This window comes from Musa acuminata, chromosome BXJ2-7 (assembly GCF_036884655.1).
Source record: "Musa acuminata AAA Group cultivar baxijiao chromosome BXJ2-7, Cavendish_Baxijiao_AAA, whole genome shotgun sequence".
NCBI lineage: Eukaryota > Viridiplantae > Streptophyta > Magnoliopsida > Zingiberales > Musaceae > Musa > Musa acuminata.
The window spans coordinates 1,713,006-1,738,254 of NC_088344.1; the positions used below are offsets into that span (position 1 = coordinate 1,713,006).

At 39.2% G+C, this 25,249-nt stretch overlaps 3 protein-coding genes across 5 annotated transcripts; all 3 read left to right on the forward strand.

Annotated features, from left to right (window-relative positions):
* The first annotated feature begins 1,716 nt into the window (after positions 1-1,716).
* Positions 1,717-4,808, forward strand: LOC135585016 (endoglucanase 7-like). Of its 2 annotated transcripts, none has more exons than XM_065115861.1 (5): positions 1,717-2,217; positions 2,305-2,517; positions 2,581-2,781; positions 2,871-3,125; positions 3,860-4,808. In XM_065115861.1, exons 1-5 carry the CDS (start codon positions 1,951-1,953, stop codon positions 4,529-4,531), a joined length of 1,608 nt encoding a protein of 535 aa, XP_064971933.1. In that variant the 5' UTR covers positions 1,717-1,950; the 3' UTR covers positions 4,532-4,808. The 2 variants fall into 2 exon arrangements, with proteins under 2 accessions (XP_064971933.1, XP_064971934.1); XM_065115862.1 differs by having other exon boundaries at positions 2,035-2,217; positions 2,309-2,517.
* Positions 4,809-5,688: 880 nt separating this feature from the next.
* LOC135616558 (probable plastidic glucose transporter 1) lies at positions 5,689-20,932 on the forward strand. 2 transcript variants are annotated; one of them, XM_065115866.1, is made up of 13 exons: positions 5,689-5,982; positions 6,059-6,179; positions 7,207-7,407; positions 7,661-7,760; positions 8,085-8,197; positions 12,036-12,129; positions 12,208-12,364; positions 14,967-15,113; positions 15,194-15,267; positions 16,431-16,519; positions 17,953-18,067; positions 20,002-20,455; positions 20,697-20,932. In XM_065115866.1, the coding sequence occupies exons 1-12, from the start codon at positions 5,769-5,771 to the stop codon at positions 20,197-20,199; spliced, it is 1,623 nt and encodes a 540-aa protein (XP_064971938.1). In that variant the 5' UTR covers positions 5,689-5,768; the 3' UTR covers positions 20,200-20,455; positions 20,697-20,932. The 2 variants fall into 2 exon arrangements, with proteins under 2 accessions (XP_064971938.1, XP_064971937.1); XM_065115865.1 differs by having other exon boundaries at positions 20,716-20,932.
* Positions 20,933-22,104: 1,172 nt separating this feature from the next.
* Positions 22,105-23,732, forward strand: LOC135616557 (tyrosine-protein phosphatase DSP1-like). Its single transcript, XM_065115863.1, has 6 exons — positions 22,105-22,371; positions 22,496-22,768; positions 22,849-22,942; positions 23,026-23,083; positions 23,167-23,210; positions 23,286-23,732. Exons 2-6 carry the CDS (start codon positions 22,542-22,544, stop codon positions 23,448-23,450), a joined length of 588 nt encoding a protein of 195 aa, XP_064971935.1. The 5' UTR covers positions 22,105-22,371; positions 22,496-22,541; the 3' UTR covers positions 23,451-23,732.
* The last annotated feature ends 1,517 nt before the right edge of the window (positions 23,733-25,249 follow it).

Genomic DNA, 25,249 nt, shown 5'->3' on the forward strand with positions numbered 1-25,249 from the left:
TAGATAATATACCATGTCAAATCTGCATGCAAACAATGATTTTTCCACATTGATTGACCTCCAACAAAGAGAAAAAGAGAAGAGACTACGTGTATCTAATTTTCAAACATCCACAGCATCGGTTCCTTGCAAGAAAAGAAAAGCATAATAAGCATGCAGCTTCTAATTCAGGATCGAACACCTGTGATGCACCTGACGACGACGTCTGGAGACTTGGTAAATGGAGGAGACGAGATGGGGATACTGCACTACGCACGGAAGAAACCGTGACATTTCTGGGCATACTATGTGGATGAAATCGATCAGATAAGACGGCGTGGGATGGTTGAGATTTAGTGGAGGAGGTGCTGCTCATTTGACGAGGCCACAAATCGCACACCTCCAGACCAATTCAACAATACATATTATATATACAGTGGCTGGCTTTCGAAACCGGCGTCATATGGAGTACATTAATGTTCTACTGCTGCCATCCATGGAGTATATATTCTATTCAACGCAAGAATTGGCTGAAGCCATATATATATTACATGCAATCGCTGTTGGAGGGTCTCTTCACTTGCGATGGCGAGATGAAAGCGAGGTCGAATTCCCCATTGCCGAGCTTTTAAATTTTCTTATGGAGGAAGCACCATTATCTTCCAACTCTGCGTTAAAATTGATGCTTCTGTTTCACCAACTCGCCTCAAGTCGTCGTCTTCTTCAACCACTACGCTCCTCGTTCTCACGATATCCTTTTCGTGCTTTTGTTCCAGATCTGCATAAATAAATATATATATATATATATATATATATATTAATTTGTTGAGGCGAACGGCGAATTCATCGAACGTTTGGGACCTTTTAATTTGTGGTGATGGGTACACCCCAACTAAGCTAAGTTTGAGAGACTAAAAGATGATAACATGAAGTGAATAAATCATGACCCACTGCGTTGTGTGCTATTTTACGCACAATTATCTAAAATGATTATAAAATGTGCTAAAATAAGTTGATCAACAGTGACGAATCTGTTTGATGGAATCGTGTCAACGCTGCATTTAATTAGTCTCGCCATCATGTGTCTCCGGATCACCTAACTCCTTTCCGATCACTTTCGCGTACCAGTAAAATATGTAACGTTGAGAATCCTACCTTGATGAGATCGAGTCGGATTGAAATGGTTTTTGGTGAAGCAGCTGATGCAGTAGAGACGCGAGGAAGGTCGAGGCTTGGGCCGAGCAAAGGCGGGGGCGGAGGAGAGGCACGTGGCGGTGCACCGACAAGGAAAACAAAACGCATGACTGCGACCAATCCGAAACCCGCGTTACGCGTAAGCGGACGACGAAGCCAAGCGCGGTGGCTTCCTCGCCTTACGTGTTCGATTTTTGTTCATCATATCAACATATGTGGGCTTGCTTGCTTGACTTCTGCTGGTTCGCACCGCAGGCGAATCTATTCTTTTCTGTTCTTTATCGTATCGGCTTACGCCTGCTGACGCTATCTCGCTCACCAACTCCTCCTGCTCCTCCCCCCTCCCGCCCGCCCCCCTCTCCTCCTCCACGGAGTCAGTCGTGGATTGCAGCTGTTGATTGTGTCGTCTGCCCTCTGCCTCCGGACGAGTCATGGTGGCCCTCCCTCTTCCCTACGACATGGCCAGAGTAGGTCCCATTTAAGTGTAGTTGTTTGATCACTGAACATTGACCGTCTTGAATGAGTCGATGTGGTTTGCCCATTTCTTTTCCGTGTAAGTGGCCTGCCTTGACTTATCAAGCCGTGTATGCATATATACGTGTAAAAGATCTCCTTGGAGGGAGGGAGGGAAGTGGGCAGAGCTAACGAGACGATCGACAGAGGAAGTCAGGGAATAAGGAGAAGAAGCAAAAGAGGGGCTTCTTCTTCTTCTGCGCGCCCCCCTTCGCTTGCTCCCCTTATCGAGGCCTCTGCGTTCTCCGACTGCTGCTGCAGGCGATGGTAATTGGAAGCATGAAAGCAGAGGAGAGAATTGAAAGAAGCTCGAGGCGGAGCGGAAGCGGCATAGATCTTACGTGCACCTTCAAATTAGTGGCTCTTCTTTGGGCTGTCCTCCCCGTCGCTGCTATCGAGGCTTTCGATTACAAGGACGCCCTGTCAAAGAGTCTCCTCTATTTCGAGGCCCAGCGCTCCGGCCGTCTTCCCTACAACCAGCGCGTCGCATGGCGCGGCCACTCTGGCCTCACCGATGGCCTTCAACAAGGAGTGAGTGAAAAATGACTACCCTGCCACATGAGCTTAATACAAATTAATTCCCCTCTTAATCACACTTTTAATGGATTTTTCATGTAGGTAGATCTGGTGGGAGGTTACTATGACGCCGGAGACCACGTTAAGTTCGGTCTACCGATGGCCTTTACGATCACGATGCTGTCGTGGAGCGTCATCGAGTACGGCGACGAGATAGCGGCCGCCGGAGAGTACCATCACGCTCTGGAGGCTATCAAGTGGGGCACTGATTATTTCATCAAAGCCCACACCCATCCCAACGTCCTCTGGGTCGAGGTATGCACATCTTGATCTTTCTTCCTCCAGACACTTGATCGACTGATATGGTCGATATTTCAGGTGGGGGACGGCGACACCGATCATTACTGCTGGCAAAGGCCGGAAGACATGACGACTTCACGGCAAGCATACAAGATCGACACCGAGAACCCGGGGTCAGACGTCGCCGGAGAGACCGCCGCGGCCATGGCTGCCGCGTCCATCGTCTTCCAGGAATCTAATCCACATTACTCACACCTCCTGTTGCATCATGCGCAACAGGTACCGATAACACGACACCCGTCTATCGCATACTCCGTCACTCCCCTCGATCGGCCATGTTCTGATAGAATATGTATGTGTATGTACAGCTGTTTGAGTTTGCTGACAAGTATCGAGGGAAGTACGACAGTAGCGTCCGAGAGGCGAAGAGATACTACCCGTCGTGGAGCGGGTACGAGGACGAGCTGCTGTGGGCGGCGCTGTGGCTCCACAGGGCAACAGGGAAGGGGGCGTACCTGGAGTACGCGGTGGAGAACGGCCATAGATTCGGAGGAACCGGGTGGGAGATGGCCGAGTTTAGCTGGGACGTCAAGTACGCCGGCGTTCAGATCCTGGCTACCAAGGTTGGTTGGTACACACACGTTTCTCTCATTAATATCCCATCCGACCTTTTACTTCAAATCAAAATGCTTATACTAACTTTGATTAACGACCGGCTTTGCCCAAAGGACCGAGTCCGACACGTTCTTTTGACCTTTCCTCTTTGAACAATATGGCTAGGATCTTTATAATTAGTGTAACAAAACAATTATGCTCGATCGATTACGTAGTTTCGTAGTTGACGTGACGTTAAAATAAAGGTTCGGATCCACACCGTTCCTTTTTCTCTTGCTTAAGAAGCACGGAACCGCTGCCAAATGACACGTAATATTTGCACCCAACCGGTTTTGTTTTGTTGGAGAGATAAAATTGAAGGCCGAGAGTAATAACGTGACATTAATAATGGTGTGACAGCTCACCATTTGCCACATGTGGCACGAGTAGGACTGAGACGGAGGTGTGTTTTCTGTCCACATCATATTTTTAATTCGAACGATTAGGTAAAATGATCGAATTATTTATATATATTGTTTATTCAAAAGCTATAGACGATTGAGATGTCATTTAGAGAAGTGTCTTGTGCATTAGGTCAGTTGACTGTTCTCGCAGTCTGTAATTGATTGATACGGATGATTAGAAGACATGGTTGGTGAACGAGCTGTAGCACATTAATTGATCTTGATGACCGACAAATTACTTAGCAGCTTTCTCTAAGTCCGTGCCGGAAAACTAAAAGTGTTGACTTGGTCTTGCTCAGCTTTTCAAGGGAGGCGATCTACCGGAGTCGCAAAGACGAGCAGCGCAACAATACCGAGCCAAGGCCGAGTACTACGTCTGCGCTTGTCTGAACGAGAACAACGGCAGCAACGTGCACCGGACACCCGGCGGCATGCTATTCGTCCGACAGTGGAACAACATGCAGTACGTCTCCAGCGCCGCCTTCCTCCTCAGCGTCTACTCCGACCACCTGATCAAGGCGGAACAACGTGAGCTGCAGTGCCCCGACGGCGCGGTCGGGACGCAGGAGCTGGTCGCCCTCGCCAAATCCCAGGCGGACTACATCCTCGGCGCCAACCCCATGCGCACCAGCTACCTGGTGGGATACGGCCGCAAGTACCCCATGAAGGTCCACCACCGGGGCTCCTCGATCGTGTCCTACAAGAGGAGCAAAGGCTTCATCGGGTGCATGCAGGGCTACTACGACTGGTACGGCCGGCGAAGCCCCAACCCCAACGTGATCACCGGGGCTCTCGTCGGCGGCCCTGACTCCCGGGACAAGTTCAGAGATCAGCGGGGGAATTACATGCAGACGGAGGCATGCACGTACAACACCGCGCCGCTGGTGGGCGTGTTCGCCAAGCTGCATCGCTTGTCGGATCAACAGATACAAATACAGGAAATGTCAACTCCGGCGGCTTCCTCCTCCTAGGAAACCAAACCATCGCAGGGTTGGACAAGATGGGTACAGCGTTTCTTCATTCTTTCTTCTTTTTGATTCATTCAGAGCGCGCACCGACGAGCGTGAAGACAACGTCATGGCTCTCGTTCTTGGGAGGCGTCTCACGGGCTATCAAGGAATACAAATGCCAAGATGGGCAAGCAAAGAGAAAAAAGAAACCTTTTTTACCAAACATGTAATTAGTATACTACAAAGAACAAGAATAAAACCATACATGGTGAATACATCTCATCCCATCGTTCTTGTACATCTCTTTCGGTGTTGTTCGGCACATACACTTCCTATGCTCGAGATAACTGTTCGTATTCTATACATTATTAAGGGACATATGGACTCTCAAGAACAGAGGAACTAAGATGATCTCCCGGACAATCCAAATCCAAATCCAAATCCAAATCCTACGAGTAAATAGAAAGTTACATCTTGCTTTGAATCGTCATCTCATTTAACGTCATTGCGATCAATTAGGAGAACAAAGAAAAAAAATTGAATTATGCATACTTACTTTTATTTATCATCTAGCATCTATATTCAAATTTGAATTTCCCAAATATATAGTGCAACATGTTCATTTTATTCTAACATTGTATTTCAAATATAGTTTTAATCTTAATGTTGCCTTCTACGAAATTATTTATCTTGATGGATCAAGCTAATCATAGATTATCCCTTATAATTAATTCCTTTTAGTATCCCGATTCTATTCTTTCAAAAATTATATTGAGATATCTATATTTACAAAAATAAAATATTAAAATCTTTATATAAAGTAAAAAAATAATTTTACATGATTAAAAATTAAAATTTTTTTGGAACAATAAGTTAAATGTTTCAGATCTAAATATAATTTTTAAAAATATAAAAATTAAGATACTAAAAATAATTAATTATATATGATAATATATAATTAGCTTTGATAAATCATATTGACAAGTCGACCTAAGCCTTCTCTTATATCTTAATAATATTATGATTGAGAATTAATGTGTCGATTGTGCCTCTTAAAATGGGAAAAAGAAACATAAAAATGGGCCAATAAATACGAAGACGATTTATATATAAATAAAAATTTCGTGGATATATACACGGAAGACTCACTTGATATATCCAACACCTAATTTGATCTTTATCCATACGAGTACGATTTGTCGTCTCGCTTGAGCGGTCTCAACTTCCAACTCCACCGAATACCATTTCTACTGAGACAATGCGATACTTGGCGGTGCTCCATCCGCCGTGCCCCGGAATCATCGGATCATCGAAACCAAGGTTCCTCCTCCTACATCACCTTCTCCGTAGGAGAGCCAAGGGCTCAATTGATCTCAGGTGTCGAGCCCCTCTAGAAGGCACCCGTGTTGCTGCCTCAAGCAAGCCTCCGCCTTCTCCCGTGTCCGATTCGGACCAGCAACCGCAAATCTCAGGTCAGCTCTCTTATTGTGGGATTTTTCTTCGATTTCCGACCGTTTCTGAAGTTTTGAGGGGTCTTCGAGGGCGCAGATGTGGATGTTAGGTTTGATTTGCAGAAAGAGACCGAAGGCTTGGACCTTGGTTGGTTACCGTCGTTTCCTCACGTGCTCACCGCTTCCATGGCTAATTTCCTCTTTGGTTATCACATTGGGTGAGTTACTTTTGTTTTGATAACATGTATTCTTATGTTTCTGCAGAGTGTCGCATGCCCTGTGTAGTTCTGGTTATGTAAAAGGAACTAGAAAAATCTTATGTTGTCAATGATAAAGAACAATTGGAGGATTCGTTAAGATGGGACCTTTGTAGGAGGCATTGGGGGCATCATTATGTGAGGGACATTAAATTTGGGACCTATATCACACTTAATGTTGTTTAATTAGTTCAGGAGGTTCTTATGCTATGTTCTACTTTCACAATGAACCTTCTCTTTTTGTTTTGCTATTTTTTCTGTGAAATATCACTACATTGATAACATGTTACCATTAGTTCTCTAGCAACATGTTCAATATTCAGCATGCGACTAATTAATAGTTGAAGGGGAAAAAATGGTACTAATGAAAGTAGAACATGAGGACAACAAACTGATATAAGAGTTGAAAGTTTTGTTTTCTTGAATCACTATAAATTCCAATAGCATTGAATACTAAGCTAAGTGTTACAGAGGAAAACTAATTGGATTTTCACCCATATTAAGCTCTACTTAATTCAAGGGGAAGTAGAAGCCTGATAAAAACCTCTGCATACAAAATTTTGCAAGTCGCTTACTCATCTGCTCAAAATTCTTGAATTTACTCTGTAATAATGTATGCTTTGTCAAATAATGTCCTAGTAAATATCATAGAATTTGTTTTATGAATCAATTATCAACTTGGAAAGAGTTTGTGATCATAAATAATTTGGGGTGTTGAATCTATTAAGATATAAAACAGTTCTATACCATGCTTGTTTTGATTAATCTTGAGATTGCAATTGACAGATTGGATAAAGGACCATTCACAACATTCTTATGTTGTTTCCATGGGACATTTTTGTAAGCTTTGTTTGTTTGTAATTTTCTTTTTTATCACTACTTCATATAACAGCTCATGTGTTTTTATTCACTGCCTTCTGCTTAATTATGATGTACGACTTGGTTTCTTTTGTCATTTGCAAAACTTGAAGTGGAGGTATCCTTGCAGGGTGATGAATGGTCCTATTGAAGCTATAGCACATGAACTTGGTTTTGAAGGAAACTCTTTTCTTGAAGGACTTGTGGTGAGCATATTCATTGCTGGGGCATTTATTGGAAGCTTAGGCGTTTCTTCCTTTGTCGACAAATTTGGTTCTCGGCGCACTTTTCAACTTGATTCAATACCGTTGATTCTTGGGGCACTTTTAAGGTTCTTTTCACCACTCTGTGCTTGTACATTAGAACCCTGGTATTTCATTTTGAATTTTGTATGGGTTGTCAGGTTTTTTGTGCTTATAAAGAAAACCAAGTAATTTCAATTGTTCATAATGCAATGCTCCTTTTGTTTTTTATTCCTGAGTTCGTCTTACTATTTAATTGCATCTAACAGTTATATCTGCATTAGTATCTTTTCATATACCAATAATTACATGAGTCATGATGATGGTATTTGTTTGTTGCAGTGCACAGGCTCATAATTTGAATGAAATGCTCTGGGGAAGATTTCTTGTTGGCCTTGGGATTGGTACAAATACTGTCCTTGTACCGCTTTATATATCAGAGGTGACAATACAGCAAATTAAGTTGGATTGAAATCTTAAGCTTGAAATTTTACTAATGAAGACCTGAAACGAGAAACAATACAATTTATCATGTTGCTTTGAGTTGTCGTAATTACGAGCATTGCTCTTAGTTGTTTGAAACATGACAAACACATACTAGTCATAGCCATTGTACTTCGTTCAAGGCTTCAACCAAAAGAGTCATCAGATGCAAAAAATAAAAACCCTAAGTGTGTTAAATGTCTGAAATGTATGATGATCATGCTATGAAGCCTTTTCTATCTTCTGTAATATCAGTGTAGATTCATGATGTGCTGTGATGCAGGTATCTCCAACAAAATATAGGGGTTCACTAGGATCTCTTTGTCAAATTGGGACTTGTCTTGGTATAATTGCATCACTTGCTTTAGGGATTCCTTCTGAAAGTGATCCTCACTGGTGTGTCATCTTTCTTGTACGGTTGTACCCAATTTTGTTGATGCTGCCATGTTATAAACTAGTTAGGATTTACAAACTGGGGTTAATCTACTATCATACAAAGTTTTGGTATTGTCTGCTTTAAACTTATATTTTTTGTTTATTGTTCTTGCTTATAGTACAATATGTGGATATTGTCTTTGCACTCAAATAAAATAATTAGTTTATTTGGTTTTTAAGTGACTTGAAGATTGAGGATAAGAATCAAGGCTTAAAACTGGATCCAGTTTGCTGTATGCTTTTCATGTTGGACTCACCATTATCGAAACATAAACAAACATGCTTTGGGTTTTAATGAACAAATAAAATAATTGTCAGATGTCATTTTTCGCTCCTTTGTATGGCTATGCATCACCTTAAAACCAATCAGTTTGACCTTGTCAAAAGTTATAATCTTGTCGAATGTGCCTAAGAAAGTGAAAAGAAGTTATGAAGGTATGTATAGTTGCATGTCTGATGCTCGAATGAGACCATATTTTGACTTCGTTTTGCTCCATTCATGGATGATATGCACTGGTGTTCTGTCATTGTGCTTAGTATGTATCGCATTGTTAGTGCTTTGGCTTCTGAAATTCTTCGAACTGATGCATAATTTTTTGGTTGATACATTACTCATCCATGTTCAATTCCAGCTAATCTGATCTGTGTTCTTTAGAACCTAGGGGTAAGGATCACTAGCTCATTTTGAAGCAACTTATCCCATCAATTTACCTTCCTTGAAAGTAGCCCCAACCAAATATTGGTTTCCCAGCCTGAATTGCCAAGCATCCCCTTCGTCATCTCACTTTTTCTCTTCTATTTTTAAATACTTAATATACCATCCAGTATGGTTCAGTACAAGAGTTAATTACTAGCCAGACAAGCTACTAGCGTATAGACCAAGGTAAACCCAGCTGTACTGTGCTATATGCAGTGTTTTCAAAAAGATGCTCAGGCGCTCGGACAAGATAAGGCGAGCGTTGAGCATCTTGCAACAGGTCCAGTCGAGGCGTTTTAGGAGGTGCCACTCGGGTGTGAGCCTAGGAGTTGGGCGACTTTGGCATGTGCCTGAGGGAATGGACTTTGGGTTCAATATGGGTTTGATCCTTTTGGAATAGTTGCCTCAGCCAAACTAACTAATCACAACATACTTCCATCCCTACCTCTCCCTGCCATGCCCTTTTAGCGCCCTAGAGGCTTTTCAAGACATTGGCCGTATGTTTGTCCCGCCCAGTATATGCCCGATGCTGTATAGTAAAGGATGGATACAATTCTGTACTGGGCATTTTTTCCATTTTTTATTTTTTTAAACTTGGTATGTATCAGTGTACCGAGCATTGATACAACCTCTATACTGAGTATTGGTACACCAGTGTGACCCATACACGAAACTACTAACCTTGCTTAACAGTAAGCATGCATTTCTGCATTGGAATACTATGGTGTGTAATGACATGAATCGTGCTCATTGTTGGCTGGCACACGATGTTCCAACATAAGGAAATCTAGTTTTACTGTGTTATTTTCTTAGTTATGCTGGTAAATAGTGAGGCTTCGGTGAGTCCATTGGAAAGTTAGTAGTTTCTGTTATATATCCTATTATCAAAAATAAGTAAACACAGCTACATATCCTATTATCACTTGGTGAGCCCATTGCCTTCTAGGTGACAAAAATGAAAAGTTTGCTTGCAATACGATGGTGGACCTTGATGGAAGTTATGATTTAAATATTGTTACTATTTGCTCTCATGCATAAAAAAAAAAAGATTGAATTTTAGCAATTGTGACAAGTTGTAAAAGTGATGGTAAAATATTCTTAATAATGGAGAAAATCATATTGCAGTAAGCAATAGTCAAAGCTAAAACAATTAGAAAATTAAATTAAATCTATTTAGAGATTGTAGAAAGATTCTCTAGGGACAGAGATTAGATTAAAGAGAGAATAGACAGGTGACACTTTGCCTCATGAAGTCTTCTTTCATTCATAAGAGTTATTTGGTTAACTTTACGTTCCTTTCATGAATGGCCTTTCCTTGGGCAATTAAGAAATTTGAGGGACATTTTTTAATTTCTTTTTCATCTTGAACAAAAGATTGCTATTTTAGATGCAGATAAAGATATGCTCAAATGAGAACATTCCTAGGAATTGTCTTGTATGAGGTAATGACCTTAATTTGTAACTTTAACATATCACTTTGCCAACGTCAGAAAATTTATGAGAAACTCCATGAGCACCTTGGTAGCTTTAAGTGTAAATAGATGGTGAAGTGAGGTAGTACACAACTTGTTTTCCCTAAATTTCATTTTCTTCTTGATTTTGATTAAGAATATAGGTTCCTGCTTATTTATTTTTCCCACGTAACTACAAACATCCTACAAAGGTAATCACTTTATAAGATTTGTTTCTCCTTCGTGACCATGATAACCCAATAAAATGTATGGAGGGCTAGGAGTTAAATATTGTTACAGTACTAGCTCCAAATCCCTTGAATTGGTATGCATTGGTTAGTGTGATACTGGTATTATCATTTTGGAGCTATATTCAGGTAGTAAAATGGCAGTATACCAGTCTAATGGAGTAGTATGGTTAATAAACTGCAGCACTTAATTGATGAATGAGGGCAAGACTAGCATATTCGTACTAGTTTGACTGCCCTTAAGATTTTAGAGCCAATTTACCCTTGTTATGTTTTTTTTAGTTCGTTCTGCTGAGTGTTTGTGAGTTATGAAACCAGGTTGGGGAACATTGAGTTAGACTTAAAGAGTTGGATTGGTAAAGTTTTGAATGGGATTGATTAACCACATTAAGGTTGCTGCTCAGCTCTCCTTAATGTGATGCGACTGTGAGAGATTGATAGTATGTGGAGTAAGGATCTTGGCTAGTTCTTCAAGGATTTAGGCAAGGCCCTTGCAAATCTAGGATCTAGGCTGGATCTAAACAGGTCCACAAGAATTTTGGGCATGTGGCTTCTATGATTCTAAGGACAAAGAATCACAAGGATTTACCTTTTTTCCCTATGAAAAATGAGATGTTTCTTGAGAATGAATCTTCAGTTTCTTGATATTAGCCTTGGATTTGAGAGAAATGAAGATTGAAGAGTGAGATTGAGAGTGTTTGCTGCAGAACTGAGAGAGATTGAGAGGGGTGAAGAAATGAGAGGAAAACCCTTAAAAAAGATTCTAATGAATCAATTGGTGGATCCTGTAACCTGAGATAACATTATTGCTTGGCAGAGGGGTGATAATGGTCAGATACTGGGCAGCCCGCCCAGTTTTGTTCTGGACCCGATGATGGACCAGTGAAAATTGGACTGTACCTGGCAGTTTAACCAGATTTTAGAACCTTGTTGTACTTTAACCAGTTAACGTAGTTTGTTCAAGCCAGCAAATCAGATTTGTTTCAGGTATTATGCTAGAACTACTACTGAATTTAGTTCTCATTTTCTTTTTCTGTCTAGGAGTTCTGAAAATGTCAGCATATCTTTATTTGTGGCCAACTGAAGCAGACAAAATGTTCTGGTAACGTGCTTTAGTTTGAGGCTGTGAGCTCCTTTCAGGCCCATTCAAAGAGCTGAGACTGGGTTTCATGCATAGACTTGTGCCAACCAGCTTTGAAATATATGCCAAAAAGGACTCACATTTAATTTTACTCTTTTTGTTCATGTAGTACCATTTTCATCTATAATATATCGAAATTGTTTTCTAAGTATGATCGCCAAGCATGTCCACTTGATTATCCATGTGTACATATGAATTTCATTGCTTGTTCCAATGACATTGTCATGCCAATCTCTCAAATGACTGAATTTTCATCTCTTAGGTGGAGAATAATGCTATATATAGCTTGTGTTCCTGGCTTTATTCTTATATTTGGCATGCAATTTGCTGTTGAGAGTCCACGCTGGCTCTACAAGGTAATATAGATTATGCAAAAAACTAATTCCTTGTTTGAATTTTGCTCAATTTCCTTCTAGAGTTTTTAATTTGTCTAGGTTGGAAGAGTCAATGAGACAAAAAGAGTTATAGAAACAATTTGGGGTGAGTCAGAAGTTGAGAAGTCTATTGAAGAGATCGAAACTGTTATTAATGATGATGTCAAAAATCAGAAAACTAGCTGGTTGGAGCTTTTAGTGGAACCCAACAAGAAAGGTAAATCGCTAATTTAAAGTTAAGCATTAGCTAGAAGCTGTCTTTGTTTATGCAAAAATAGCTGATGAACAACTTATCTTTTGTTCCCTTTGGTCAATGAAGCTGGAAAAAAATATAATTGCACAATGTACATGTTCTTTTTCTATATTTTTCAAACCGTAACTGATTCTAGAATTGTAGACTCTTAATTGTAAACCTTAGTTATCAATCTTAATTTGATTCATGATTTTTCCTTTAAATATTAACTTAATTTGATTCATGTCAAATTATAATCGTAACCATGGACTTCAATTCTGTGCTTTATCTAGTGCCTGGGAACCAATATGCTGGTACACCATGGTAATGCCCTAATTTCAAATTAAGTTAATGTTTAAAATTTTGGAGCTGCTGTATAATTCCTTGATTGTAACAACTCATGTTATATCTGGATCAAGCTGTTGATAAATCAATACTATAAAGATTGCAGATACATTTGGTGAGGACATACTATATATAGCATTAGCTTTGAGTTTTTGAACATAGTAAATTTGAAGGTCAGAATCTATAGTCCAGTGCTTTTCTTAACATTATGATAATTAAAAATATGGATGCAAATACAAGAGTTGAAGAACATTTTCCAGCTTAGTTATAAACATTTTAGGAGATTGTTGTTAATGTTTGTTGGCAAAGGATTAAAATCGTTGATGGTGTTGGCACTGGTTGGCGGCCGGATTAGTACCTCTCAAGTTCAGTTAGTGAAAATGTACTCAACTGTGTCCCATGGTGGGAGATATATATATTGATGATCCCAAATCGTCGGGATCCTACAGCAAAAGTCCTATATGGTAAGCTCAGATATGGCTAGATAACATATCATAAGTATGGTATTCAAGCCTGATACAGTTGATTCTAGGGCTGCTCTCTGTAAGTGCTGCATTCTGTACTAATTCAAGATGAACATAAAGAGCTATTAGAAATCTTGGTGATCAAAAGTATGGATCTTAATTGACAGACTCATAATTTCTACCGACCCCAAATTTCAAGAAATTTGTTCCATTTATTGATAAAAAATGATAAAGATCAATTTGTATTGAGTGAGAAAGTATAAAGGTCAAATCTATAAGATGATTTGATGAACCAAATGTGTCTTAGCACAGATGTTGCTGTGTTGTGATCTCATATGGCTTGTTGTAACATTTTGCATCACAATTTTACTGGACACTAACTTAAAGATAATATTAGAAAAATATTAAAGCTTTAGAGCATGCTGAAAGCAGGACAACACACTTGAACACTAGAAGCAAGCTATATATTAGCTCCTCAATGGTAGAAGTCCTTATTTGATAATCTTATACTTGCTACAACAATTGAATTATTGAGGGAGAAGCTCCAACAATAGTGAGAAGTTCCTTTTTCTCTTCGTGGCTTCTTCATAGAGGCCTTCTCATTGATCTCGTAACCTTCCTAGACATGAGCAGAGGGGAAGTGTATGGTCATGTGTATCCATCACTGTTGGTACATTGAGGGTGGTTTTTTATTACTGCATGCTTCACTCTAGTAGCTCGAAATATCCCTCCGCAACGGTTGACATCACGTATTATTGCCTCCAGTGGTAGATCAAGATGAATTTCTTCTCTCTCCTATCACCTTGTTGGGGAGCTTCTGTGAAGTCACTGCAACTTGCATCCTTCACGTCATAAGCCTTTTGCTTGTTTCATCATCGGGCCTTCAGCCCACCTCCCACCTTGATTTAGGTCCTCTGTCTATGATCTAGTCTCCTTCCAACTCTCCACAAGATATCTAATATTTTCACATTCTTCTCAAGAATCTCAACCATTTAGTTGAATATTCCTTGAGGTCCTATAGCCCACTCTAATCCACCTAGCTTCTCCCGTTAGAGACTTCTATGTTCCTTTGATGAGGAGATGTCTTTAATCCTTGCCATGGAATGTGTCTGAGAAGTAATATTTAGCGCAAAGAGTAGGGAGGAAGTGAGTCTTATTGGATAGAGCTACTCGTGTCTGTTTAAGGTGGATGAATGAGTAACTTGTTGGGTGGTCACTTGGTAGCACGTCTGGATGTGGGAGAATACTTTATTGTCATTAGCTATAAATACATAATAATAGGAGTCAAGACTGCTGGAGCATGTCAACCCCAATTCGCATCTGATCTCAATTGCGAACAGAATAACAAATTGGATCGCAATTTGGTTCACTGAATACGGAACTCAATCTGTACCTAATTTCAAATGGATTGCATTGGATTAGATACAATTCTTTGATAGCCCTGCTTTGTATCATATGATATATCTTTGAACTTAGAAGTACAAATTTTGTTGAGTTGCATTCAGTTCCCTCTTTAATGTTAACTTTGCTGGCTTCACTTTTACTAATCAGGAAGTATATTGACTCAAATATTTAACTTATTTTACCTTGATGAAGGTACAGGGGATAAACTAATACTTTGAAACCAACAAGAAAAACCTAGGTGTGTGTTGTTCATCACCAAGAAAATAAAACTGACTGCAGCAGCTCTTCAACATTTCATTATTATTATATTCCTTTGGTTATTCATTATTTTTATTATGTTTCTAAATTGGACGGGGTATTGTCCTATGAATCAGTTGCTTTTATTGGAGGATCTCTATTCATACTTCAACAGTTTGCTGGAATAAATGGAGTTCTTTACTTCTCATCCTTGACCTTTCAAGATGTGGGTATTACTAGTAGTTCACTGGCTAGCTTACTTGTTGGACTGACCAACTTTGCAGGTTACAAATATTGTTATTCACATTTGGGGTTTTGTAGGTTCCTCTTTGATAGAAATCTCATTATTATCCATACTCTCTAGGGGCATTATTTGCTTTAATCCTGATGGATAATCAAGGAAGGCGGAGGCTTTTAATAGGAAGCTACCTGGGAATGGTGTGTAGCTTTCTACTACAATCGCTACAAAATAATTGATAAGGAGTATTTTAATCTATTAGTATGTTTATAAAAGTAATTTTGTTTCTACATACTACTACGATCATTTGACTGTTAACAACAAGACTCACATGTTTGTTTTCACATCGTGGTCCCACGTTTCTAAATTTGCACACTGCTTACTAGTGATCCAATCAACTCATCTATTTTATTATCGGAGCTGGTACCACTCTATTTACAAGTGAAATGTAATGAAATAAGCCATCAATTAATACACTAACAATGTCCTCCCTCAACCACCTCATGACAAAAGTAAACGAAAAAGTAAAAACTTTTTGGATACTGCAACCTCCAAACAATGATTCATTCAATTTTTATAATCATGTTCCTGATAACTAAATCATGCATAAATATCAATTACAACACAATTACTCAATTCATAACAAATTCTTCAATAAGTTTCAATAACCTTTTCTTCACCATTAAATTATTTGTTCAAGAAATACACTAAAAGGCAAAAGATGTGAACTACGAGTTAACATATGAACATAAGCAGCTTACAAATTAACTTTTTTTTTTCTCTCTTCCTTTCTTGTCATGAAAGACTAGGGGCCAAAGCTGCAATAGACATTGGAATAACAAGACCATATATATGTAAGAAAATAAAGAACTTAACTACAATAAACTGTAATTAGTTGAGACTTACGTTTTTGTTGTTATTGTTGTAAACTGCAATTGAAGTCTCCGTCATAGTTACCATCAAAGTCATAATTAAAAGATCATTTAATATAATAAATGTATAATTCATGGCAAACACCTTTTCCTAGGATCCTCTGGAGAATTGAGTTCACGATCACCAGTAAGTGTTTTAGTCAAGGTTTTAAATTTTGGTTTGCTAGGTTGTTAGTATCAGTAAATAATAAAAACAATAAAACCTTTGTATTGCTTGAAAGCAATCCTATGTCAAAATATTGGGTGAGCCTAAAACAGTATCTAAGCTTGTATTAGGTATGGTAGTAAGATATTGGGCGGTAAGATTTCGAATCTCAACTATATCAATTGATACAAATTCATTGGCACAAAATAAGGTAGATCATGATCTCTTTATTTACAGAAGTATTTATTGTTACCATGCTTCTCATGGAAACCTTCACTATATGCAGGCCGTCTCAATGTTCCTTATTGTTTATGCTATTACTGTTCCATTGGATGAAGGATCTAGCCACATATTGTCTATTCTTGGAACTCTGATGTATGTACACTCTTTTCCTCCAAAGGAAATTAATTTTAAATCTAATATCATGATTCTGACAGAAAATTTAAGTTATGTTGAACTCTTTAGTAATATAGTTATATCCTAAATCATTCAGCCTTCTTTAATATAAATTATTTTAATTTAAGAATCTCAATGTTTCCATGATATTGAAGTTATTCAGAAAGTTCACTTATGGTCTTTGGATGTCTTAGTGTTCAAAACATGATGACAACAATGTTTCTTTTGTTGTATTCTCTTTGGTATGCGATTTTGAAGGTGAAACTCAAAACTTGGGAAAAGCAAATATTGTTTTTTGGCTTCCTAATGGATGTGTTAAGGCTTTAAGAGTACATACTCGTTTCCATTTGATTGATGCTTCACTACTTTCTTATATTTTTAAGGCCCAAGAAAATCTTTAGATTCAAACTGTGGTTTAGACAGCTTAAGGAGAGAAATTTGGGGAAAACGGTGTGAATCAAGTATATTTTAAAGAGCACTAAAACTTAAGAGTAATTCATGGATGGAAGTAATAAATCACACTAGTGATGACTAGTAATTTACTGATCAGACCAGATAAGGTTACAAATACTAATCAGACCGGTACATACTGATTGGTATGTACTGGTCCAACCCAAGACCAATATCTGACCATATAGTTCAGTACTGCATGATAAGAATTCCTTTTTAGGTTTTCTCAGTCTCCACATCACATTAGTCAGTATATCACCTAGTACACCAGTACCTTACATATCTGGTAAGGTGACCATGATTTTAAACCTTGGGAATGGGGATGTAAACTATTGTTGTACGAGATACTACTTTTATATCTTCAAGAAAAAAATAAAACATAAAAACTATGCATGTTTGGTAGGATAAATAATATCACTAAATAACATTTTGGATACCCTACATATTTAGACAAAATATAACATAACTATATTGTAAATACAAAATAAGTGGATATTTATTATGGCATTTTGATGTGTAGTGTTATTGTTCCTAAATCTTTGGTAAAAGGGATTCGTAAAGCTGGTGTATGTTACAACTCTTGAGCCAAAGGAAGGAGGCATTCTCTCTTTTCATATCTTGTTTTGCATAATTCTAGTCCATCATGTACAACATTTAATATTCCTTTTGTTACAAAATCTCTTCTGTGCTCCTTTGGATTATATAGTTTATGTTCTAACTCGGTTCATTATGATGCAATTATATAGAAAAACAATATGAGAAGAAAATAATAATATATATTGCTTTGTATATGGTTATTTTTATTTCCTTCTAAATACTTATACAAGTTCGATTTATATGAGAGGTTTGGTCTTAGCTCTGTATCCAGAAAGTAAACTGTTGTCGAAAGAGCAAAAATTATTAGAGATTGTAGCATTGGCTGGTCTCATTTCAATTCTTTAATTTTGTATCTTTGCATGTAGGTACATCTTTACGTTTGCCTTAGGTGCTGGGCCGGTTACTGGTATTATTATCCCAGAGCTCAGTTCTAACCAATCACGTTCAAAGATAATGGGTTTTAGCTTCTCGATACATTGGGTAAGTTTTATGATCTTGATAGCTGCCATATAACCAATTGTTGCTCAATCTTTGGCATGAAGGATGATACTTTGTTTATCCATGATGCTTTTGTATGGTTAGAATATTTACTTTTGCTGGTCATGTAGACAGAAAATTAAATATAAATATTTTTTAGCATTTTCAAACAGTAGATAAACATTCCAACTGACGAAATACTGACATAAGCTTGTCATGTCTATGCATTGATGAATCACCTTGAGCTCTTGTTTCTCACTCTGCTCGTACATTGTGTTCTGGAATATAGCTTTTCATAGAAGAATAAATTCAAATGATTTTTCTTTCTTCTCGGTCTTTAGATGTTCAAAGTTGTTGTGACTTGTGAGTGCTGAAGTTTGTATTAGATTCAACTTATGAACTTTTTCTGTAGTGATTGAAGTTTAAGTGGATACATCTGCAATTTATGTTTTGTTTCTTATGTGCACTTGTATGGCAGGTAGTTTGCCTGTTATGAGCGTTACAGTTAGATAAGTATTGGAATGACTTCATGGAAGAAAATTCAATTTTTTATATCTTTTTCTGACACATAGGGGTCGAGTGAGGTGTGAACTTGTCCTTACTATAAAAACAGAGTTTTGTAGTTTGCCCTTGTTAGTTTTGTTTTTTTCTACGGTCTGTAGGAATTGGAAATGAGTCTTAATCTATATGTATTAGAGAGCTCTCCAAACATAAGTTCCAGAAACTAAATGACTTTACTAAATCATATTATCACCTGAAATCAGACCTTAGTATCAATATTGATCAAAATAGTTCTCTTTAAAGAAGAAAAAGTAAGATAATTAACATAAACAGTCTTCAATAAACCTAAAGTATACTCAATTTAGACCATAAGAAAACTTGTTGTAGTTCAACCTACCAAAGTAGTTTATGGTCAACCTTGCCTTTTGTTATGAGAAATTCTGGGGCAGGTTTGTGTTGTAGATGATATCTTTATCCATTTTACAGGTTCTAGCCTGTGACCTACAGTATAATCATCAGAGGACAAGGGTAAAATATTTTTCTTTTTCTGTGGTATACAAATTGTTCTTGAAGGGTATGCTGGAATATATGCTATTGTTCAATGTACCACATGCACAGGTTAGCTTCTTAGTGGCTGCACTTAATAGAACTATGAACATGATAGTGTTAGACAACTCTGGTCAGTCACTTGGTAATTGTCATGCTTTCTTCATCTTGGATTTCTTATATTGATGTGTATTTAATGCAAGGTCTGCAATTTCGTACCGTACCGGAGTTTCGACGTTCGCTCGGTATGGTACGAAACTGTATACCGAGCGGTATACCGTTCGGTATATATATATATATATATATATAATATAACTCGGCGACGTCGCCTCTCTCTTCTCCCAGGATTCGGCGACGTCACCTCGTATATATATATATATATATATATATATATATATATATATATATAAGATTATATATATATTATTTTATTTATTATTATTTTTCGTTCTATCTGGTAGCGGGTGGCCCGCGTACCGGTATACCGTCGGACCGGTATGTACCGCCCGTATCAGGCGGTATCATTCGGTATTACCAACCTTTTTAATGTGCTTGTGAGCATTGTGCATATTTCTTACATGCAGGGTTAGAAATAACTTGTATCGCAGTATGTTGCAAGTGCTAGGTGGAAATTCCAAACGTTTAACACAACTGACCAATTAACCCACTTGCAGCATATAGGATAATGCATTACTTTGATTTGACATGTTATGACACCTTTACACATTCCAACCCTTGTTTGTTTGATATGACTAATTAGTTATGATATGCCACTTTTACTATTAGATGTCTATTGGAACCAAGACTGCCCAACTGTTTTAGCTTTTTCTTGTCAATCCTAGTGGTCAAATTTGTATCGATGTTGATTCCGCCTTGCACATAATTTTCAGATTTGCAACTTTTTAGTGGGGTTATATTTCTTGGAATTGGTGGAGAAATTTGGTGTGGGGCCTGTGTATGGAGCTTTCGGTGGGGTTTCCTTGATGTCTGCAGTATTTGCAACATATTTCATAGTTGAAACAAAAGGACGCTCCCTTGAAGAAATCGAAATCTCTATGAATGCAAACTTAGCTGCTAAAGATGAATGATGGAGATCTTGTTTTTCTAAAAATATATTAACAAAAGAAGTTTTGTTCTAGACGGAAAAGATATTAGTTTCATGGCAGAAACTTAATCATTTGGAGCAGATGCAGTCTGTGTTGAAGCAGTTCCTGGTGCTCATGATCACATATTTCCATGTGGAAGAACAGATTCAAGGAACTTAGCTTTGCTTCACTCTGTGCTACCGGCTACGGACTCTACCACAAATATTTTCCAAGTTTTCTCCAGATTTTCAAACCACAAGTATGTACATATGATCCTAATTGTTGTTTATAAATTAGTATAGGAAATCTTTTTTTCCTTGTTGTTTTATATGTTATTGTGATATATTAAAATTTTATCAAAAATAAAAATGTGAAACATTAGATAATGTCGGTTTGCTTGCTGTCAAGATGTGTAATACACAGGAAAATAAGTGATAAATCTCCAACTGTCATGTTTGCGTACATCTAATATTTACAATTTATCACTAACAAATGACCAGATTCATCTTTTCCTTGCAGATGCGATTAAATCGGTTGATGATGCTTGGCATTTTATGTAGTTTGAGATGAGCCCGTCATATTTATGTGCAAAACATGATCAAGATGTGAAGTCAATAATCATGAATTGTACTATGGTGCATAAATATTCTTTTGCTTAAAAGGTTAAGGTGGATTTACAAGGTTGTGGGATGCTCTCATCGTCTTTTAGTTGTAACAGTGTTAGTATATTTACTCAGCAAGGTTGGAACAGTGTTAAAACCTATTGTCCTGAGTTCAAACTGATGCAGTATATTATTTTTATTGCTATCAATCGAAATCGATAGGTCAAATTAGAATTGAAACTAAATCAATGATTTCCGTTTCAGAATCAAAATCAGAATCACTGGAATTTTGATAGAATAGAGACGTTCCCGATGTCTCCGAGGGATGGCATCATCTCCAAGGGACGACTCGTGGTAGTGGCCACTACGAGGGAGGGCCAGTGGACGCGACGACGCATCCAAAAGGAGACGAGAGTGGTCATCCAAACACGATGAAGCGCGGTGCAAGTTGTAGTCCGTATGGAATCCATCGATCCTGCGGTGGGCGTCGCATCAGTTGGCGTTTGGAGCCCACATGCCTCCGTACTAACAGGCGCTGCCGACGTCAAGCCAAAGGAGGCAGGCACGTGGTCGATGGCTACCGATCAATGGGACCGCTCCTGTTGTAGCTATATTGTCCGGTGTGAAGTCGATGATAGCCACACCCCACGTGCCCTTATTCCGACGGCAAATCTCGCGCATCCGCCGCGTTAGGTAAGAACGGTAGCAGCTCCAACGCCTTCCATATTTGAATTCGATTATCTATGCATAAAATTATTACTTCAAATTATATCAATTGGTTTATATTAAGTTTTTAAATATACTTTCGATGTTTTATAATAAAAAAACTATTTATTTTTTTTTAAAAAAATAATTCAAAATGAAGGAAAAATTCCAACAATTCATCCGTCATTACATATTATATTGCACGCGAGGCTGCAGTCACACACAGCCCCACTCCACTTGTTCCACTCAAACCCTTCGCTCGGGGCGAAGAAGACGGCCGGGAACGTGGCGAAAGGGCGATGCGAGATGGTGGCATCACGGTGTGGACCACTCCACGGCAGGCAGGCATCGCCGGATATTCCATGGGATGTGCGTTTGATCCCTTCGGAGCCAAAGGCAAAAAGACGTGCCACTGTCTGCTGTTTCGAACTGAAACGTACAGTATAATATCGAATAGCTTACCCTCCACCTAACCCGCCCATTATTATGTACTCGTCGGCTCCCTCTCCTCCGTTCATCGATCGTTATTGCTGCGTGACTTGACACCCACAAGACGCATAAAGCTTGCGTATTGTGTCATCAGATGCCAACATGCATCTACTCGAATCCCAACTTCAGTTCCAGTTAACCTGCATGATTCCTGTAGATTATGATGATACCTTTAAATAATAGAAGAGATGAAGAACGATAGAGAAGCACATTACATCACTCGTGATGTGGATGATTCCAAAGAGGTGGTCTACATAGTCTGCTGGAATTACCTCAGTTCCTACATTGACCCATGATGATCCCGCTTGAGATCTCAAATGGCACCCACCTCAGGTAGCTCTGTGTCCAGAAGCTGCAACTACGACCATTTCTTTCCAACGTAAAGTCCATTCATACGATTCATTACTGTGTCTTTTCTACTCTCTCGGTTATATCTCGTTATATTTAATATGAACAACCACGACCTTTTGCCTCTTCCTTGACTTATGTATACGCATCGCCAGATGAGTTCAGCCTTCAAATTTGACCGCCTCGCTTGGCGCAGTTGATATGGGGATGGCAAGAATTCCGGAGGAGTTCGTGGTCCAGCAGGCGATCGAAGAAGACGACTGCAACAGTCATCGATCACCCAACTCGAAAGTAACAGCGGCAGTGGCGGAGGGGGTGTTCGTCCCGCCGCTGAACTTTGCCATGGTCAACGATGGAGTCTTCCGGTCGGGGTTCCCCGAGACCACCAACTTCCGCTTTCTGGAGACCCTCGAGCTCCGGTCGATCGTGTGAGCGGAGAACGCTAACTACATTCGTGATCTTTGATCCCTTTCACCGATCGCCAATCTTTTCTTGTTTGTGCCCGCAGATATCTCTGCCCGGAGCCATACCCGGAGGTGAACAAGGAGTTCCTCGAGTCCAACAGTATCAGGCTCTTCCAGTTTGGGATCGAAGGTCGCAAGGTACTCCTTCTTGCTGTCCAATGTGATCGATCGACAAGGAACGAATTAGATTGTGACACTATCAATGGAGTTCATCTTGGCAGGAACCCTTCGTCAACATCCCAGGAGAGAGGATTCGAGAGGCTCTCGAAGTTGTCCTCGGTAATTACACGTAAAACTTACATAGCTGGGAAAAAAGTACGATCGAATGTTGTATTCATGAACCTCTGTCTCTGTTACTTCAGATGCCAAAAACCACCCGTTGCTTATCCATTGCAAAAGAGGAAAGGTGAGTAAGAGAGAAGAGTAAATGATTCTGATGCACAGACATCGGGTTCTAAACTGCGCTCTCTCCATTGCTCAGCATCGAACAGGTTGCGTCGTAGGGTGTCTGAGGAAGCTACAAAAGTGGTGCTTGAGTTCGGTATTCGACGAGTACCAGCGGTTTGCTGCTGCCAAAGCAAGAGTTTGCGATCTGAGGTTTATGGAGCTGTTCGACGCATCGAGCATGAAGCTGCTGTCGACTTAGTGGCCCTCATCCGATGAGGTCCTCCGCTGCTTGAGAGAGGCCAGTATTTGTCGGTCTTGTGTACTCCCAGCGAATAACCTGCAGCGAATTAATTACTAGGAATCAGTGTGATTCAAGCACGTTAGTGATTTGTATAGCTTGTGGTGAATGCATCCGAGAGGGGCGCTTCTGCCATCGTTTTCCTGCAGCCAGTGAAAGGTGAGCTTCTTGTTGGACTGTACCGACTCATATGCTCTGATCGAGAAACTTAGAAGAATATATCTCCTTTCGGGTTGATCTCAATCGATGCATTAGGTTTTAATGATTGAGCATTACGAATACCATCGATGCAAACCGCGATTCAAATATATTTCCTTTTTCTTTAACGAAAAGATCGAAATATCAAGTTGACTTTAACTTTAATCGAGAAAAAAGTTTGCTCATATTGGTGAGGATCAATCACTGTAAATTACTGTACGAGAAGTTTGAATGATTGAACCTAACCAAGCAATGCCATAATAAACCTCATAATTGGTATAAAAATATGAAAAAAAATCGCAACTCATTTATGAATCTTAAATCCAAAATAACCAATGATGAGGAATTAATTAGAAATCTTCATGTGAATCAAAGCAGATGTTGAGATATCAATTAACATTCAGATCGGAAGTAAGAGAGAGTAGACTAAAGAAGGAAGACAGATGGTTGCATCGTGTAAACAAACATGGCAGTAGGCCAAGACTTGGTGAGAGGGAAAGAAGAAGATAAGGTTTAGAAGGGAGAGGTCATCTTCTTCTCTTGGGCTTAGTGGAGGAACTAAAAATTGCTGAACAGATGAGCGCACCAATCATCCTCCCACAGGGAGGAGAACAACTTTATAATGTGTAGGTAAGAAAGGGTTTCTAGCTAAGATTCTTAGGCTAATCACCTTTACTTGTTCCACAACCATTGGATTCCTTGGGATGATTGAAGTCCTTGTTAGATTGTCCTTGATAAGTATGGAGCTTATTTCAGGGCTCTCACGCACTCTCACACCATCTAATTATTCATACTAAATTATATTTGATACAACATATTCTGGTATCTACCCTATGGACACGTCAACTGTCACGACGGACCTGACACGTTGTTTTGAAGCTAATGTGGTGCGCCAAGCCACCTCAACACCAAATAAGACAACCACCAGCCATCCGAACCCCTAACACACGATAACAAATACATAAGCTATCCCCAAGAACAACGTTGGAGGTTAGACTTTTAAACGTTTACGTATGAAGACACCCCCAAGATCATTAACACTTATGTGAATCAACACATGACAATGGGTATAAATGCCACCCTTAGGAACAACACTGGGAGTTGGGCCTTTAAACATCTGCATACAGAGACACCGACGATTATTAATACCTATGTGCATCAACACACGATAATGAGTATAAAAACAACCCCCGAGAATAACGTTGGGGGTCATGTCTTAATATACATGTTTACGGAGACACCAATGATTATTAACACCTACGTATGTCAGCATACAGCAACATGTATAAAAGCTACACTAGGAACAGTACTAGTGGATGGAGAAAAAATGCACACACTCACATCCCAACTCTACGGGAGCAAACTCTGTCTAACTTGAGTGTCAGAAAGATCAAGTCAAGATTCGCATCCCAATTTCGACTTGCATGTACGTATCCAACGGATAGCCAAAGAAGTAATATTCAATCTTCATCGAGGAGAATGAGGTCTACGCCCTCGGGTTAATATGCTTCAACTCAGAGACTACATTAGTGATCTTGTGTATTCGGGATTGGCCTAGCCGC

Excerpts from the sequence above, each read along its gene's own strand:
- LOC135585016 (XM_065115861.1), top strand. The coding sequence starts at position 1,951 with ATGGTAATTGGAAGCATGAAAGCAGAGGAGAGAATTGAAAGAAGCTCG. Across the intron at positions 2,218-2,304 it reads CCGATGGCCTTCAACAAGGA|GTAGATCTGGTGGGAGGTTA; the intron begins GTGAGTGAAAAA and ends TTTTTCATGTAG. Across the intron at positions 3,126-3,859 it reads TTCAGATCCTGGCTACCAAG|CTTTTCAAGGGAGGCGATCT; the intron begins GTTGGTTGGTAC and ends GGTCTTGCTCAG.
- LOC135616558 (XM_065115866.1), top strand. The coding sequence starts at position 5,769 with ATGCGATACTTGGCGGTGCTCCATCCGCCGTGCCCCGGAATCATCGGA. Across the intron at positions 7,408-7,660 it reads ATTCTTGGGGCACTTTTAAG|TGCACAGGCTCATAATTTGA; the intron begins GTTCTTTTCACC and ends TGTTTGTTGCAG. Across the intron at positions 8,198-12,035 it reads TCTGAAAGTGATCCTCACTG|GTGGAGAATAATGCTATATA; the intron begins GTGTGTCATCTT and ends TTCATCTCTTAG.
- LOC135616557 (XM_065115863.1), top strand. The coding sequence starts at position 22,542 with ATGGGGATGGCAAGAATTCCGGAGGAGTTCGTGGTCCAGCAGGCGATC. Across the intron at positions 22,769-22,848 it reads CTCGAGCTCCGGTCGATCGT|ATATCTCTGCCCGGAGCCAT; the intron begins GTGAGCGGAGAA and ends TTGTGCCCGCAG. Across the intron at positions 23,211-23,285 it reads TCCATTGCAAAAGAGGAAAG|CATCGAACAGGTTGCGTCGT; the intron begins GTGAGTAAGAGA and ends TCCATTGCTCAG.